The sequence below is a fragment of the Mangifera indica genome, chromosome 5, assembly GCF_011075055.1.
Source record: "Mangifera indica cultivar Alphonso chromosome 5, CATAS_Mindica_2.1, whole genome shotgun sequence".
In the NCBI taxonomy this organism is placed as follows: Eukaryota; Viridiplantae; Streptophyta; class Magnoliopsida; order Sapindales; family Anacardiaceae; genus Mangifera; species Mangifera indica.
Window position 1 is genome coordinate 9,521,435 of NC_058141.1, and position 18,156 is coordinate 9,539,590.

Genomic DNA, 18,156 nt, shown 5'->3' on the forward strand with positions numbered 1-18,156 from the left:
TTTTTATCTTAGGTATTAAAAAATTATAATAATATTTTATTACCAATAATAATGTGATAGATAATATATATGATAATTTAATTACCATTTCTATTTTAAATATTAAAAAATTACTAAGATAATATTGATTTTATTAAAATTTTATTCTTACTTATTAATTTTTTATGACTAAAATACCCTCACTTTTAATTAATATAACAGGTAATATAAAATGTATTTTAAAATAATTATATCCAAGGAAAATATTGTTTTATTACTTTCAACCAAATAGAATAATTGTTTATACCTATATATTTTTATTAAACATAATAATAATTTATATTCAGTAATTTTCAAATAATTTATCTTCGTGATAATATTTCGTTTTTGTTAATAAAATATTACCTAAACCAAATACACATTAAATGATAATTTGATTACTACATCCACATCAAATATTAAAAGATTACTAAAGTGATTTTGATTTTGTCACAATTCTATACGTTTTTTATACAAAAAAACTCTTATTTTCAATTGTATTTTTGAATAATTATACCTGAAGATATTCAAGTAAAATAATATCTCAGTATTCTTTTATTCATTTAATCAAACACTATAATTATTTATGTCTACTAATTTTTATCAAATATAGTAATAATTTATACATAATAATTTTTTAAATAATCAATATTAGTGGTAATTTTCTTATTTTTGATAATAAAATATTATTTAAACTAAACACACCGTATGTGCACTTATATTGAATATCAAATTGTGTAGCAATGACAATGTATTAATATGCGATTAAGTATTATTTTATTTTTAATTTAAAATCTCTCAATCATATGATAATATATTAATTAGACACTAATAACCCGGCGTATATAGCATTGCCTATTTAATTAAATATATTTTTAATAATTAAGCAAAGGGTATGATGGTATAAACAAATATTTAGTAATTTCAAACATTAACACATAAATTGTAATTTATCTTTGGTTTCTTATCATCCCTTTACTCCAATTTTTTAATGTTATAGGTAGGATCACCACCTAATGGACATTTTAGCCTAACTAAATAAAGTTAGAAGCAAGATAAGATAGGTTTTGAAGTAATTAAGCGTCTGGTACGAATTAATTAATATTAATGGAAGATTCATTTCAAAAGTAGTTGAAATTAGGTCAAAAAGTACTAATAAAGAGGGGAAATTTAGAACCCAATTTGCGTTTTTATAAAATAAAGTAACACTGCCTAAGTCATGAATTATGAATGTGAAAAGTGGAAAAAAAAATATACATTGAAATTCATGTCACCTCATAAATAATTATATGGAAATTAATGCTAATGATAATTACAATTCCACTGATAAAGCTTTAAGTCAATCTTGTAAAAGTGACAATTTCTAGAAACTTTGAAATCGTGTCATTCAATTTTGATGCTGAATTAAATAGATAAATAACCAATGAAATTTCACCATGTAAGACCGATGTTATCCATTACCAATAATTACATAATACATCCAAAGCCTTAGTTTAAATAATAAAAAATAAGACTCTATATATAAGAGGATATAAATTTATTTTTTAAAATAATATATCAAAATTAAACTCTTAATTTATCTAATTCAATAATTATAAAATCGATCACTAAATCTAAAATTTATCTTACTCAATATAATTAATTAAATCATAAAAATAATGAGTTAATTCGAATAAAATTTCTCATTACTAAATAATAATAATAATAATAATAATTAATTGTGCAAAACAACTGTATTAATAGTCATCTATCTTTGGATTGCGTTGAGTTGTGATGAACTTTGATCTTGTTTTACTGAAAAGACATGAGCATGGGATTTATTCAAATTTTTATGGGATATTAAGTTAAATAATCAAATTTTAAGGGGTTTATGGAGAATAAACAACACACCAAACTCTTTACCAATCTAATTTATTAATTTGAGTTAGGTAATTTGTCTTCATTCTCCTCTCATTTGTGAAATTCTCCAATTCACATGATTTTTCACGTGAACAAGGGATCGTGCATGTTTTTTTCGTGGTTGGTAGGGAAAACTACCGAACGCCCCTGTTTTGCGTAAAAAATTTTAGAGCCCTCCTATTTACTTGAAAATTCCCTGAACCCCCCCTATTTGCATAATTTTCAATGCCAACCCTGAATATATTTCGAAACATATAAAATGTTCCCAGGTATGATATTAAATTTATCATTCAATATTTTATATGCAAGAGCACTTTATATTATACTTGGGAGCATGGGAAACATATAAAATTTATTCAACATTTGATATTTAAGAAAAGTATAATATAAAATTTCTTTAAAGTGAGAATTTTATTGAATAATATAAATTTTATTGTTTGTTTCAAAATTTATTCAACAGTTTATATTATACTTTTCTTGAAAATATGTTTTTAATTTGTTCATATTTTATGAAAATTTGAAAAATTTTGTATTAAATCAATTAGTGGAAAAGAAAAAAAAAGGGTAAATCTCACAAGTCAAATGAGGGTTTTGCATAATTTTTTTAACCGAATAGGGGTTCATTCAATTTTTAAGTGAATAGGAGGATTCGTGTATTGTTTACCCAACCCCACGTTTTGCTTTTCTTTTTCGAATTTCATATGAGCTGTCGGGTTTCTTTGTTGTCTTTTTTATTACACATCTCTAAATCCCTAAAATTGTTTACTAAAAATAATGTATACTTCATTAAATAAACACCTATTGATATTAAAATGATGTAGCATTAATACTACATCAACACAAAAATAAAGCACAATCATTTTAGTTAGTATTAATAGAAAACACTTTGAAATACATTTTAAATCATCGAAGTCCAAGGTAGGAGTGTAACTGATAATGTTATTATTGCTCAAGAAGTCATTCATACTATGCATAGAAAAACAAGGAAAGTAGGATTTATGACTATTAAGGTGGACCTAGAGAAGGCTTATGATCGATTGAGGTGGGATTTTATTCGTGATATGTTAAGTGATATTGGGATCTCAAATTTTCTATCCAATGTGATAACGAAAAGATTATCCTCTACTTCTATGCAAGTTCTATGGAATAGGGCCTTAATAGAGACATTTCAACTTTTGCAAAGTATTCATCAAGGAGACCCTCTATCTCTATATATTTTTATCATGTGTATGAAGTGTCTTGCTCATGAGATTGAGAATGCAATGGTTCAAGATAGATGGAAGCCTATTCGTTCGAGTTAGACTGGCCCCTAACTTACCTATCTTTTCTTTGCGGACGATCTTATCTTATTTGCTGAAGCTTCTTTAGATCAAGTGGTAGTTATTTGAAGAGTGTTACATGATTTTTATATTGCTTTTGGTCAAAAAAATTAATCCTGTCAAGTCTCAATTGTTTGTTTCTAAAAATATCCTCAGCGATTTGGTTAAAGAGCAATGTTAGAAATTAGAATTCAAGATGACAATGGATTTAGGGAAATATCTCAAAGTTTCTCTTTATTACAATCAGATTAGTAAGAAGACATATCAGTTTATCTTGGATAAAGTTTACTCGAAATTGTTAGGTTGAAATGCATCTCAACTATCAATGGTAGGTTGGATCACTTTGGCGCAATCTGTCATTTTGACTTTACCAATTTATTCCTTGTAGACTGCTTGTCTACCTATCAATATATGCAATAGTGTTGAGAAAGCTTGTAGATCTTTTATTTGGAGTAGTAATTTAGAGAAGAGAAAAGTGAGCTTGGTTAGATGGGATAATGTTTGTCAACCAAAGGACAAAGGTGGTTTAGGAATCAAAGACATGAAAATTATGAATAAGGCTTTTTTAATGAAAATTGGTTGGGGTTTAGTTACAAATTCAAAATCCTTCTGGGTTCTAAAATTCAAGTACTTAACAATTGACCAACATATCCTATATGATCTTTCCAAGCAAAATTGTTCCAATTTATGGAAAATGATACAACAAATATGGAATGATATAAAAAAGGGGATTAAGTGGCAGTTAGGCGATAGTAAATAAGCTAATTTTTGGTTAGATATATGAATTGATGATGAATATCCTATTGCTCATCTTATAATGGCACATGTTCCTACCAACAAACTAAGTAGGAAAGTTGTTGATTATGTCAGAACAAATAGGACTTGGGACTAGGCGAGTTTCCAACACTTGCTCCTTTCTAGTGTTATGCTTGAAATTGCAACAGTGAAACCACCACAAGCTCATGATGGTGAGGATAGTATTTATTGGGCACATTCCTCCATGGGTAAGTTTACAACTTGGAGTGCGTATGCAATTATTGTAGGGGATTCTTAGAATCAACCAACCATTTGTTGAAAGTTAGTTTGGTCTTAGAATGATCCTTAGTGCATTTGGGTGTTTCTCTAGTTAGTTGTACATGATAGATTATTTACTAATTTAGAAAGAGTTTATAGACATCTGGTGAGTGATGACACTTACATGAGTTGTACGAGTGGAGATGAAACAATCATCCATATCTTACAAGATTGTCCTTTAACAAGACAAGAGTGGGTTCAATTTGTTTCAATTAGTCACCTTATGGTTTTCTATAGATGTGACACCAAAGAGTTGTTTTTAGACAATTTTAAGAAACCCTTAAGGGGCGTTTGGTTCAAGTTATTGAAGATTACCTTGGTAATCTATATTTTATTCCCTTGTTTGGTTTGTCGGTAATAAAAGATTACAGTAATCTTCTATTACTAATGCTGACGTGACATGTAATATAGGTGGTAATCTGATTACCACATTCACCTTAGGTATTTAAAGATTATCAAAGTAATCTTGATTTTATTATAATTATATTATTATTTATTAATTTTTTGAGATAAAAATAAATTTATTTTTAATTAATATGACAAATAATATAAAAAATATTTAAAAATAATTATATTCAAGTGTATTTAAGTAAAATAATTTACTAGTAATATTTTATTACCTTTAATCAGACAAAATAATTATTTATACTTACAAAATTTTATTAAACATAATATTTATACCTAGTAATCTTCTAAGTAATATATCTTCAATGTAATCTTTCAATTTTGGTAATAAAACATTACTCAAATCAAACGCCTCCTTATGGTATACACATTTAGATTAATTGGGTCATTGTTTTTGGAGTTGCATGCTGGTCACTTTGGCTTTGGAGGAATAAATTCCTCTTTGAGGAAACTTTCCAATATCATCAAGATATAGTTACCATGATTAAACATAAAGCTATGGAAATGGGCCAAGATTATTTTTCCATTCTCAATGGCAGATGTACCATGCCTTGTGTGGATATGCATATTGGTTGGAAGCCACCAACTTGGTCGTGCTTAATACTGATAGAGCTTATAAATTTAATACTAATAGAGCTAATGCAGATGACCTACTTTGTGATCACATGGGGGTGTTGTGGATTCTCAATTAATATTGGTTGTTGTGCTATCTTTCAAGCTAAACAATGGATAGTTTTAATTGGTTTCAATATGACTTGGAAGAGGGGTGTGGGTAACCTATTTGTGGAAATTGATAGCAATGGTTGATGTTCTATAGGGCAAAAGAGAGTGTGGGGTAGGAGCATATTTTTTAGTTACTGGGAGGTGCATTTTCATTATGTTTTCAGGGAAGCTAATATGTCTTCTAGTTGGCTTGCTAATTTTGTAGCGTCTTTACCTTTGGCCTTCTCTTAGTGGGATTTTGCTTTGGCTTTTGTATAATATTAATATAATTGTTTATCCTGTGTTTGGCGCCCCCCCCCCACCCCACCCCATGTAACCAAAAAAACACAAAAATAAGTAAGATTTTGGATAGAATCTAAACCAAAGAGGTGAAAATTGATTTTTGAAAATAATGAAAAAAATCAATTTACAAATGAGTATATTTTCATCATAACAGAGTCAAATGTATATAATAAAAGAGGAGATATTTAGTTATTTTAATTAATATCTTGAATTTTATTTTTTAAAATTTTAATATAATTGCTATAAATTACTTGAAAAGTGATTATCCTTCCTAATAAATCATATCATCTCTTAAAAACACAAGGATGCACTTGTAACTTTCATAAATCTATGGGTGCAATGTGATAGGAAAGACATAATTGATCATTACTGAATCCAAGAAAGATCAAAATTCTAACAACTGACTGCGGAGAAGAACAGTCAGTGATCGATCTCCCTTACAGAGAATCTTGGATTCTTATGCATTAAAGCCCTGCGCAAAACCTCCATGTCAACACTCCAACAAGAGAAAACAAATCTGTCCATAATTCGTCTCCCATCATTCACCACTACATTTTTTATACTTTTCCATTCACAAAATCCGTCTTCACCCATTTCCATTTTCACCAATTCTTCAGGATTCGACGGGTTGTGAATGTACACAACATCCTCCATCGCCGTCGCCTCAACCGCAGCTAAACAGCAGCTCCCTTTAAGCTTCTCAACTAGAGGTTGCGGCATTTCTCCCATCTCTTTACACTCCTCCAACCGCTCGCCCTTCACTTCCCAAACCTTCACGCTTTGAACCGTCTCCTCATACCCGGTGAGCCCCACCAGAATCAAACGGCTGCCGGTCAAAGCGATAACCGAGAAGATTATGTTCTGACCAGATGGCCTCAAATCGTACGGTCCATACCATGACTTCGTCCGTGGATTGAACGAGTAAGTTACGCCTGAGAGTTTCTCAGCCACGAAAATTTGATCGGATATCACGGCGACGGATAACCAGGTGGAAGCTGCCGAATCTTTGAGAATCGCCGGCATGGTCTCGCAGGTGTCCCACGAGCGAGTTTCGAGATTGAACATATCAACAGCAAGCGGGCTATCTTCAAAATTACAGTCTCCACCGGCGATAATGATAAATTTACCCACCGCTGCAACGATGGGGTCCTTCCTCCAGACGGGTGGGGCATCCACGTGGTGCCAAGTCAGATTAAGCGGGTCCAAAGAAAACGAAAGCTTTGATGGTGCTAACATGTAGAGGAGCGTGGAGTGGGAGGATCGGAGAGCCGCCACGTATTCGATTGAAGGCTGATTGATTCGAATCCAAATGTTGGAGCGTGGATCATACGCGTGCGTGGTTGTCAAATGAGGAGACCTCGTTCTCTGAGTGTGAACGAGTAGCCATGGCTTGAGCTTGTTCAAGTGTCGCAGCGAAGAGAAAACAGCACGGTTCCAAGATGTCGACACGTGAGAAGCGGGAACAAGATCGATGAGAGACACGCGCGAGAATATGGCCTCCAAGATATCTCCATGGAAGGGAGCTTCAACAACAACTTCAGCTTCAGTTGTTACGTGTTCTTCTTTTTCTGTCTTCATATCTTCGTCTTGAATTAGTGGAATTGTGTGCGAAGAAAAACGAAAGCCTTTGGAGGGTTTATATAGAGTAGAGGCATCAAGTTAATTAAATATTTATATATGTATATTATATGGACGGTAATTTTCAATTGGAGAAAGGATTATTTTTCAAATTTTGACTTAATTTTAAAATTTTTAATTAAAAGTAATAGTAAAATCATTATTTTACTTTTAAACTTTACGAAACTTTTGAGATTTAACTAAAAGTGGGGTGAAAGTTGTCTTTTTTCCATTTTCCATTTCAAATTTTGTAAACTTACCAAAATTAGTGGTGTTAACTGTTAGGGCAATGTAGTATATAAATTATGAATGCGGACTAGGGGCGTTGAACAAATATGCAATTCGTGGAATTCTACATGAATTACTATCCACGAAATGTTCAGCGAAGCAATTCTAGATTCAAAGAACAAGTGAACCAGCTTTACCTAATTTGATTTCAATTAAGCCTCGAAATATTTCACATACAAAATTTGTTTAACACATGCACGTATATTTGTCCCGTTACATCTATATATTTTAGTGAATAATGCATAGTTTGATATACTTTATATTATATTCCAAAAACATACAATTTTAAAGCATATAATATGATATTAAAACTGGACCCTTTTTTGTTATTTAGAAATTATGGATTAAATTAAATGTAGTGATGTGGGTTGGTGGATGACTTTTCTTGTCTCATTCTTCTTGATGAGTTGATTTTGTGGTTAATCTTGGTAAACAAATTGACCCTCTAGTATTGGTTACTACATGACTTTAAAGTGAAGGTTCAGAAGAAAATTTTGTGCTGCCTAACTCAACCCACTTTTGTTTTCTGAAAAATAATTAGAAAGTAGGAACTTACACTTAAATTCTGGAATGAGTGAGTCGTCTTTTTATGAGGGTAACCAAGTAAGCCTGTGTTGGGTAGTGTTACCGATAAAAAGGTTGGTGGTGAGTTTGATGTGAGAGCAAATTGTCAAAGTAAATACTTGCTGTCAATTCAATCAGACAAAAGATGATGACAACTCAATCGTAAATTGTGGAGCATGAGATGTAGTGAAGGAAGATCACAAAAATAAATTAAAAGAGGCCAAAGTACTATTTCCCACACAAAACTATAATACAAAGCTGAATATATCGACCTTATTTATAGATTATTTGTTGTTAGAATTTTTTTCTTAGGATTAATAATAAAATTATTATTTTATTAATAATATTAAAAAAATATAATTATATATATATTTTTTTGAGTTTTGAAAACTCGTATTTTATCTTTTAACGTCAATTTTGAAAAATAATTTTTTATCTCCTAATCGTTAAAGTTTTCTTCTCTTTTTTATAACGACGACAGTGGTCGCCACCTTCTTTACCTTTTAAAGCAATCGTCTACTGAGGAGGGAGATAACCTGCTTAAAAATAGAGATGGTGATAATCACTGTTACTGTCATTGAAAAGAGTAGAAAACTCTAGAGATTTGAAAGAAAAATGTTACTTTTCAAAACTAAAATTGGAGACTGAAATACGAGTTTTCAAAGCCTAAAGAGAGAAATGAGATAATATTATATATTTTTTAATATTATTGATAAAATAAATATATTATTTTTAACCCTAATAAAAAATTTTAACAATAGTTTATTTATAAATAAGTGTTTAAACTTTTAAAATGCCGTACATATATATTTGTGTTTGCATTAAAACTTAGGTTGAAAAATAGTCATTCGGCTAATAAAATACAATGATGGCAGAAGATATATGTCACTCTCCATACAAGCCATGCCACACAAGCCATGCCACACAAGCCATGCCACATGATTCCCCCTATCATACAATTTATTATTTATTATTTATTAATATCAGCTTCATGGATGTGTATAGACGACGAATTCAGTCCTCAAAAATACATCAAATTTAATTAATTTGATATATAAGTGATTATAGATTAATGAAACTTGGTGGTTAGATTTTCAAATGGTTTATTTTGTAATTACATTCGTTTCGTGTACCCACTACTCCACTCCAGCTAGGAATTTAATTTTATATTTAGTGTGACGGAGACCGACCAACAAATTTTGAGAGAATTCCATATGTTGTCACAAGTTAAGAGAGTCCTGAGGTAACAAGGAATATAACAGTGTCAGTATCCTATGTGGGGAGGAATATAATAGAGATATTCTGTCTTTTGGTCATTTTTGTGGCTGATAATCTTTCTACTTCGCGTATGTAACAACCAAATGGCTATCTTTGGGCTTGTCAAGTTTGTGTTTAGTTTGGACCTTGCTAACCCAGTTACTATCTATAGGCTTGGCATGTTTCAGTCATTATCCTTGAACATAGAGTCAGAGTAAGTTGGGCAGGGGACCAATCAACCCCATAAATCCTTGGTGAATTTTTAATGAATTGAATAAGCATTGATAGTTGATCACAATAGTAAGTTTAATTATCATCACCACCACAACAATCAAGACTGCTTTATGGATTTTGCACAGCCACTCGATCTCACAGTCATCTCTCATCCTAACAACTAACAGCTAGGGCTTCTGCTGGAAACAGTTTCTGTGTTATAATAATTTTTTAAACTATTTAGAGTTGTTTAGGTTCGATTTGTGGTAGCAAAGCAACTAGGGCTGACCTTATCCAGTTTTAGTCGTGAAGCAGAACAAAAGATGTATAAAACATGTTTGCGGATAGATTCAAGCCTAGTTACACTTGATATTGACAGACACATTGAGGCTCTATATCAATCGAATTTTTGTAGGATGTCTTTGAGGAGACAAGATGTAAACATTTGAGGCTCAAAAGCAAATCATAACAACTTTTGCGGCATCTCAAGGCATGGAGACTGAAATGTAAAACAATCAAAGCTGTTTATTATGGTTACAGTGCTGAGATAATCTTTTGGCAAACATTTGTCATTGTCCCATATTTTAAACTAAAATCACTTCCTGAGGTAATTGATCAGTGAAAATGGTATAAAATTAGGTTGCTCACTAGAAATTTGTGATGATACCTAAGGGATGCATTGAGAACTCATGCGGCAACAGAGATGCAATCGATAGCCTGTTTGCATATGCCAGTCATGGTTGCTTCAGGCCCGTAAACCTAAAAGAAAACAAAGAAAATGCGGCACATTTCAGAGGCGAGTCTTTTCCTGAGTTAGAGAAGTTTTACAAAATGGAAGAAATTTTCTAAACTATTTCAGTTACAGTGGTACCTCAAGAGGGATGCCAATCTCTTCTCCAAGTGATCGCATTTTTGCAAGGCCCATCTGGTAGTTAGGGCCTCCTCTCCTCACATATATGTGCATCCTTGCTGCTTTAAGCTTTGACTCCTGAGTGAGAGTTAAAAATTCCATATTCAATCATCAATGTTAAATAGAGGACAAGAATGAACTTAAACCACAATCAAATCTGGTTAAGCTTACCTTCTCCCTCAATGCTCGGATTATGCCATTAAATGTAGCAGCTACATCAGTAAAGTTAGCTATTCCTCCTCCAATCACAAGGGCTCTCTTACAGCCATCAGGATCAGCAGTAGCACACTGCAGCAGAATTATGTGTTTATTGCAACAAATTGGAAATACACACACAAAGAATGGGGTGTGTCCAAAAGAGCATATTCAGATTTCTTCCTAATTCATTTTACATAGAACAGCATTTTATTTCCTAAGAAAAATATTCACAAACACTAGTGAAGCATTTGTTAAGTATATGATATCTTCAAAAAAAATAGAGGTGATATTAACTGATCAACAACGAAAACAATATGCCACCTCGAGTTATACATAACATTAAGCTAAGAATGAAGAGGAGAAGTCATTACATCTATTACAACTCTGGCATACTGCAGAACCTCTTCCTCATTGGGTGCTCCACTGTATTCTGCATAATTGCCAAGTTCGGAAGCATAACCAAGATCTCCAACCTGATTCAGCAATAAAAGTAAACAAGTTTAAAGCTAAAAAGATAACAAAGCCTTTAAACTAACAGGGTTTTTAATCCCCTTGTAACCTCAAGTCAAATAAATCAGAACTCATACTGTATCTGCATAGATGACACTTGCACCTCCTCCAGCAACCATAGTCCAAATGCGTCCTTTAGGGTTCAAAACTGTGAATTTCAAAGATGCACTTGTCTGCAATCAAATATAAAGAATTTAAGAACTTTTACAAGCTCCATATGGATAGAAATATCAATTGAACAGCAATATAATTTATTAACTTTCTGTGGGTACCTTTTCATCTAACCCATGTATAAAGCTTTCTGTGGCGCTCATTACTCTTCCAAATGGCATTGGAAATTCTATATCACCCCACCTGTAGAAGCAAAGTTTCACAAATTATTTTAACTTGCTCAATAATCATGCAGGGGAAGAGGAAAGTAAAACTAACTCTAGAGAATATTAGGCCAAGATGTACAATGAAAAAGAGAAATAAATATACTTTTTGAAGTTCTTAAAAGCAGCAGTGTCATCTAGCTCGCCCCTCATATCCAAGGGATAAGGCTTCCCATCTACTAAAGTAAAAGGATTCATCTCTAGGAAGGTGAAGTCAAGATCTGGCAAATAGAATTTTAGAAGTTAACAACAAATTCTCAAGCTAACAGTATTATCTGGTATACCATGCATCTGTTGAAAGGTCTTTAATATACCTTGAAAGAGACTGAAAACCACTTTAATGAACTCCTCAATTTCTCCTCTGATCTGGATAGGCAAACATAATTTGTGTCAACTATTTGAAATAAAAATTGTATGATTGCATTATATACATTACACATTATATATATTGATTTGATGATGAATGAGGTTTCATAAGCAGCATTTATTTATTTGTTATTTCCTGTTGGAAGGGAAGATCTTGGGGAGAGGATAGAAAGATAAAGCAGCCTTGACATGAAACCCAATTCCAGGATATTGTTAACAAGTAATCTGTGACCAAGGAACAGATATAGACAGACAAGTCATTGATTTCGCAGAAATTACCTCCAATGGAAGGGTTGCCACAAGTGGAGCAGATGATTCTGAGGCAAGAGGAATTCCTGTTGGGACATATATTGTTTTAACCTGGAAAAATAAGACCCATTTTAAGTTATGCTTTTGTAAGGCAAGCCAACATGAGAGAGGAAAATATTGATCGAATAACATTTAGAAGTACCTTATCCCAGTTCTCTTCAATTTCAATTCCTCCACATTCTGAAAAGCTTATGCTGCACCCAAGTCGCTCTGAGACTATATTAAGGTAAAACTCTTCATTGTGCGGGATAAAGGGTTCAATGATGAATGTTGTTATGGGCCCTTTACATCCTCCCATCTCAACCTGAAGGAAAAAAATAACCATATTGAGATGAACAATCAAATTATCAACTTGATGATGTCATGCATACCACCAAATACAAAGTCAGGGCTGAAAAGGGAAATCATTATAGTGAATAGCTCAGGGATCATTATACCTCTTTGCCCAAGCGCTCTTTCACAAAAGTAGCAACCTGAGCAATGTCCAGATTTAATGCAACCAAACCACTCTTCCCACGCTTGCCAAACAACATGTCCGGTTTGACAACTAGTTTGCATGATGAAAGCCAGGGTTCCCTCTTTACTAGCTCAGTGAAATCAGTTGACTCTGTCACCTGTGGCATAAACACGATTTAAATTTTATGAAACCTAACCACATCCCTGTCATAATTAAAGCATCAAGCCAAAATTTCAATAACTCCTTCACTTGTTCAACCAATTACATAATACTTGTTTGAAGCACATAATCAAGTTTCAACATAATCGCTACCATCTGAATTCAGCTTCAATCTTCTTATAAAAATTCATATGAGTCTGTATATAGGGCTGACTTATTCAAACAAACAAACTACTCGTTCAGACTGATAAAAATCTACTTTTATCAGATTTAAAAACTCAAACTAAAACAAAATTTAGAAATGACTCACAAATTCAACAAAATAGGAAACAAGTTGTTGATAAAAATAAATTAATTAAACAAATCAGAGTACAAAAGCTTAATCCATTAACTAGACTTTTTAGTATGAAATTCAAAGCTAAAATCTAGAAAAGAAAACGCACTTGTGCAGACTTAATAGGCAATTCACGACCAGAGAGCCTCTTAAAGTGCTCCTTCAACAATCTCTTGGAATCATACTCTCTGATCTTCTTACGTGCCATTTCTCCTCGACCTGTTATACACCTAAGCCACAAATTTCAATACTACTTTGAGATCTACATTCAACATCAAACGACAGATCTGAACTCTGCATTTGGAATTTAAAACTATACCTTCAAAAACAAACGATGCCGTCTGACCCGAATCTTGGTGGTACTTGTTTGGTTGATACAGGGGTATTTATAGCGGGAGTGGAACAATTAAAAAAAATTAAAAAAAAAAAAAGGTTGGTTGAGTTTGGTAGTTTGTAGTTATAGTGTTCCGCGGGAGAGTACTAGATCTGGACTGATGAACACGTGGGGGACCTAACCTTCGTATGGAACGCCCGCGCACATCATTGGTGTAATGGGTGACCATTGATTTCTTCTTCTGTGTCTGGCTGCGGTGTACCAAGATTCTTCAAACAGACGTCACAACTTAGAAACTCCCAATTCCTTTGAACTCAGTTATCCTGTTTTGACCAAGGCAGAAATTGAGTTTGTTTACAACAATCGACTAATTATCATCAAATTAGAAGGGAATTCTTCTTTAATTTTACTGTTGATTTTAATATTAATGATTTTGTAATAATTAATTATTTCTTTCTTTTATTTTTTTTAATCAAAATTTCCAAATACTTTTCGGCTAAAGGAATCTGAGATTAGGATGCAGTTGGGAGTTATGGCGACACAAAACAGAAAATTGCTTTAGAACCAAAAAGCTAGCAGACTATATGTAAAGTAAAACGCCTAAAATTTTCAAAAGGTTTAAGATTACTTCAAAACAAAATCATGAAAATATCATTTTTGCTTCAACTTATGTGGACATGACAAAACGTGCGGGTGACCCGTATTACTCATGGGTACTCCCTATAAAACAGGCATGGGTTATGGGGTTTTTGAATCTATGCACATATAACTTTGTTTTTTATGGGTGGGATAGGTAGACGCAGACCTGCGGGTTTAGAAAAAAGTTTGTTGAAATTGAAAGTCTCAATCTGACAGATAAAGATTTGAAAAAAAAAAAAAAATAGAAAAGGTTTTAGTGGTAGGATAAGTAAAATTTTATCGTATCATTATACTATTTTATATTATTTTATTTTAACATAAGTCATAAAGTCAACTTTCATATCAAGACGTTATTTTGTTTTGTATTTTTATTTTCCCAAATTACTCTTTATTTTACCGGTTATTTCTCTTTTTGTGTAACTCTATCTTAACTTTGTTTATAACTTCACCTCTAACTTTAATTTGGAATAAAATTGGTAGGTATTTAATAATTATTTTTATGTATATATTTTTTTTCTACAAATAAATACCTACTACTGAGAGTATTAGGAATTGTTGAGGTGAATAGTGACAACAAGAAAATCAAATTTGTTTTTGTGCTGGTTGTGTGTGCTGTAAACATAATCATTTTCCAACCATTTTATTGAAAAAATTAATCCAGTTTACAATACAATTCTTTGATTATAAATTTTGTTTTATTATATTTTTTTTTTTGGTTGGTATTATGTTATAGTAATTATTGATTATTTTTATTTGCTGGAGATTTTCCAATCAAAGAATCAATAAAAATTCTGAAGCCCCAAAAATTGATTCATTAAAAATATGTCAATTTTACAATACAATTTTTATGTCCGTATAACTTTATCCGTTTTTTACCCTTACACGACCTAGTCCACCTATTTATCAGATCTAAACTTATGTTTCAAATCTTTACATTGCACCAAGACACTGTCATGTTCATGTTTGGTCGTGGTTATGGTTATGTCAGGCTAAATTCGATATGGTTAACTATGCCTATAGATCATGCCAACTTGTAGCATGGCAAAGCTTAAGGCACAATCCGAGGCTTTTTAGGCCATACTTCCATGCACATTTAATAGATCAAACTCTCATGTTATGGGGGAATAAAAAGGTCAAAGATTATACACATAATGTTACGGGGGAATAAAAAGTTAAAGGTGACAATGAGTCAGGTTAAGTTGACTTCAACACAATTCATCAAGTCTAAGACTTGTACAGTAATAGGTCATACAAGCCAGACCAACCCATGAAAAAATGAGACTTATAATCAGACCCTATATATATATATATATATAAGATCGGATCAAATTCCATAGTAACAGGTCAATTTATTAATTTTAATAAAAATAATTTTTAATATTATAATTAATTATCTAATTTTTTTAATAATTATGAAAACAATAACATGTCAGATTAGGCCGACCTATGAGTCTTGTGTCTAGACCCAAGACCCATGGACTTGACCCGACCTGTTATAGTACAAGTCGAACCCTTCCAAATGGGGCATTTTCCCATGTTTCAGGTTGACTTGTCGCATTTGACATCCCTAGTTTGAGTTTTGATTTTATTAATAACATGGAAAGTGGAAAGTGGAGGCATTGTTTATATAATGTACAACTTGGCAAGAATATAGAAATGGAGAGAGTTGGTTGAAAAAATATAAGTGTTTATCCATTTATATACTTAAAATAAATGAGCAATATATTATTTATATTGTGGCCCTAGTACAGTTAAAATTTGATGGCTTTAATATTTAATTCATTGGAAGGTAGAATTATTGTTTCTTGACTTGAGGGTAGAATATATAATCCATTGATGTTGTGAACAATGCTATTCTCACTGGAAAAAAGAAAGAAAAACCTTTTAAAATCTACACTTTAACATATAAATATAACACATTTTATTCGAAAGCTTTAAGGACAACAAAAGCACAGGACTCTGTATCATAAGGACTCTGTGTTTCTAATTCCTTAGATGACAATCTTACCCTTATATAATGAGGACTTGAAATTTGAAAGCCATTGATATTGAACCATGTGAGTTTGATGTGTTCCAAGCAAAAGAAACATGAAATCTTCTCATCATCTCTTCCTGCATTATAGTCCTTCAAGATTATGATACAAACTTCTTCGAAAGGAAAATTAAGTGAGTCAGTTTAACAATGTTAGGTGTACACAGTTTTAAATACATAAATAGATACCCACATGATGTATTATTACATGATTTGATGTTATTTTATTTTTAATTCAAAATCACTCAATCATATAATGACACATTATCTGTGTACCTACTTGTGCATAAAAAAATGTATACACATAGTTTTATACAACTAAGCTCCTTAGAACATGTCCCTATAAGGATCATGCCAATCATCTGTGTTAGTCTTTGAGACTTATACTCAACTCACATAAAACAGAAACAACTGGAAACATGAATATCAAACTAAATACTTCATAATTCCTGCCAAATGTCAAAAGGACCTGATCCGTAGAAAATTTAGTGACATATTTTTCTGTTTCTAAGCGACTACCTCAACTACAATAATCTAAGCTCATAATTAATTTGCTCCATACAGATTCATTAAAGCAACCATGATCTACCAGAAGAGTTACGACTACACTTGATCCACAACCTACCATAGTAAATCCAAGTATGGTGAGGGTACAATATGCCAAAAGGATAGTTGAGGAAAGGAGGGATATAGAATGTAAAAAGGAAAAAAACGACAGAGAAGGCATTTTAGAGGAATATAAACACAATAACAGTATTAAGAAGCATCAGTACCGCATCATGTTCCTCCACTTGTCCTTCAAATCAACCTAAACAGAATGAGGTCTGACATCAATAAAAAAGAATGGCAATGCGAAAAAAAGGGACAATCAAATATATTGAAGATCTATGTACAGCAAAATTACCTCGGTCCTTTCTGCAAATGCGTTGGGGTTGGATTTCAGGATGACCTTCCAGTTTCCTGCACCGAACCTTCCCCAGAAAGCAAAAACAAGAATTAGCACTTAGAAGTAACCACTACTGCACCCCCCGTTTTGCCAGATTATTCCCACAGAACACACACAACAAGACAAAACTAAAATTTGGATGACTTCTGAGAGAAAAGAACAAAAGTCAAATGAATAACAAGAATAGATTTGTCTTTGCTTTGCCAAATAAGAAAAACATACTTTTGGACGCCATTCCTTAAAGCTTGCTCTTCTTCTGAAGTCCATCTTTTCTTCTTTCTCCTTTTGACAAGTTTTGTAATTTCATGCTTCTTCAATGGAGAAACCGCCCTTCTTTTTGGGCTAGGTAAGTGAAATCTATGCACACGATTGGATGGTCCTTCCGGTGAGTCATCAATTGAATCACTCCACTACAAAAAGTTTCAAAATGCAACATTGTTAAAAATTAAAATATACCAAATATAAAAAATCATGATTACAAGTGCCCCTTGGATTAGCATTCAATTAAACTGTTACCTACCAGTAAGGATTTCCCTATAAGAAGACTTGGTGAAAGAGAATTGAGGATTAAAGGGAGACAAAAAGATATGGTTTTTGTGATGAAATATGAGAAAAATAATTCTGAATTTCTCTTCTAATTCTTGAATTGATATTACATGGTTTTATATAGTAGATTACAAGAGGAAAAATAGGAAACTAAATCACTCCTAAATCTGGAAAATTGTTTAATCCCTCTATTCAAGGGATTTTAAATTGGGTACTTCCTAATCTAACTTAATCCCTCTATTTAAGAGATTTCCTAATCTTATTTACAACTCATTACTTCCTAATTTATTTACAACTCAACACTCCCCCTCAAGCTGAGGAATAGATGTCTTCCATTCCCAGCTTGAATACAAGATCATGGAATCTCGAACTGTTCAACCCCT

At 32.2% G+C, this 18,156-nt stretch overlaps 3 protein-coding genes across 7 annotated transcripts in view; all 3 read right to left on the reverse strand.

The window, feature by feature from the left end:
• Positions 1-6,009: 6,009 nt before the first annotated feature.
• On the reverse strand, positions 6,010-7,385 carry LOC123215535 (F-box/kelch-repeat protein At1g23390). The gene has a single exon (XM_044635682.1). The coding sequence runs from the start codon at positions 7,296-7,298 to the stop codon at positions 6,141-6,143; it is 1,158 nt and encodes a 385-aa protein (XP_044491617.1). The 5' UTR covers positions 7,299-7,385; the 3' UTR covers positions 6,010-6,140.
• Positions 7,386-10,164: 2,779 nt separating this feature from the next.
• On the reverse strand, positions 10,165-13,964 carry LOC123216169 (ATP-citrate synthase alpha chain protein 2). Of its 2 annotated transcripts, none has more exons than XM_044636550.1 (13): positions 13,596-13,964; positions 13,386-13,495; positions 12,764-12,940; positions 12,469-12,630; positions 12,297-12,377; positions 11,966-12,017; positions 11,758-11,872; positions 11,550-11,631; positions 11,355-11,450; positions 11,139-11,240; positions 10,741-10,857; positions 10,531-10,647; positions 10,165-10,418 (listed from the first exon to the last, which is right to left on the reverse strand). In XM_044636550.1, the coding sequence occupies exons 2-13, from the start codon at positions 13,482-13,484 to the stop codon at positions 10,347-10,349; spliced, it is 1,272 nt and encodes a 423-aa protein (XP_044492485.1). In that variant the 5' UTR covers positions 13,485-13,495; positions 13,596-13,964; the 3' UTR covers positions 10,165-10,346. The 2 variants fall into 2 exon arrangements, with proteins under 2 accessions (XP_044492485.1, XP_044492484.1); XM_044636549.1 differs by having other exon boundaries at positions 13,386-13,506; positions 13,596-13,963.
• A 2,073-nt stretch (positions 13,965-16,037) lies between these two features.
• The window catches only part of LOC123216170, a 9,482-nt gene continuing 7,363 nt past the window's right edge, over positions 16,038-18,156 (reverse strand). For 2 of the 4 annotated variants that reach the window (XM_044636552.1, XM_044636551.1), the window contains exons 3-6: positions 17,450-17,637; positions 17,186-17,252; positions 17,055-17,089; positions 16,702-16,902 (exon numbers count right to left, since the gene is read on the reverse strand). In XM_044636552.1, the coding sequence (XP_044492487.1) occupies positions 16,851-16,902; positions 17,055-17,089; positions 17,186-17,252; positions 17,450-17,637 (342 nt within the window). In that variant the 3' untranslated portion in view covers positions 16,702-16,850. Of the gene's footprint in view, positions 16,110-16,131; positions 16,362-16,701; positions 16,903-17,054; positions 17,090-17,185; positions 17,253-17,449; positions 17,638-18,156 lie in introns of those variants that run through there. The other 2 variants (XR_006502202.1, XM_044636553.1) reach the window with 2 other exon arrangements.

Bases quoted from the DNA above. Each gene is read 5' to 3' on its own strand.
- LOC123215535 (XM_044635682.1), bottom strand. From the start codon at position 7,298: ATGAAGACAGAAAAAGAAGAACACGTAACAACTGAAGCTGAAGTTGTT.
- LOC123216169 (XM_044636550.1), bottom strand. From the start codon at position 13,484: ATGGCACGTAAGAAGATCAGAGAGTATGATTCCAAGAGATTGTTGAAG. The intron at 11,873-11,965 runs GTATATTAAAGA...TCTATTTGCCAG, and splicing joins GGTTTTCAGTCTCTTTCAAG to ATCTTGACTTCACCTTCCTA. The intron at 11,241-11,354 runs GTATGAGTTCTG...TTGCTGAATCAG, and splicing joins GTGTCATCTATGCAGATACA to GTTGGAGATCTTGGTTATGC.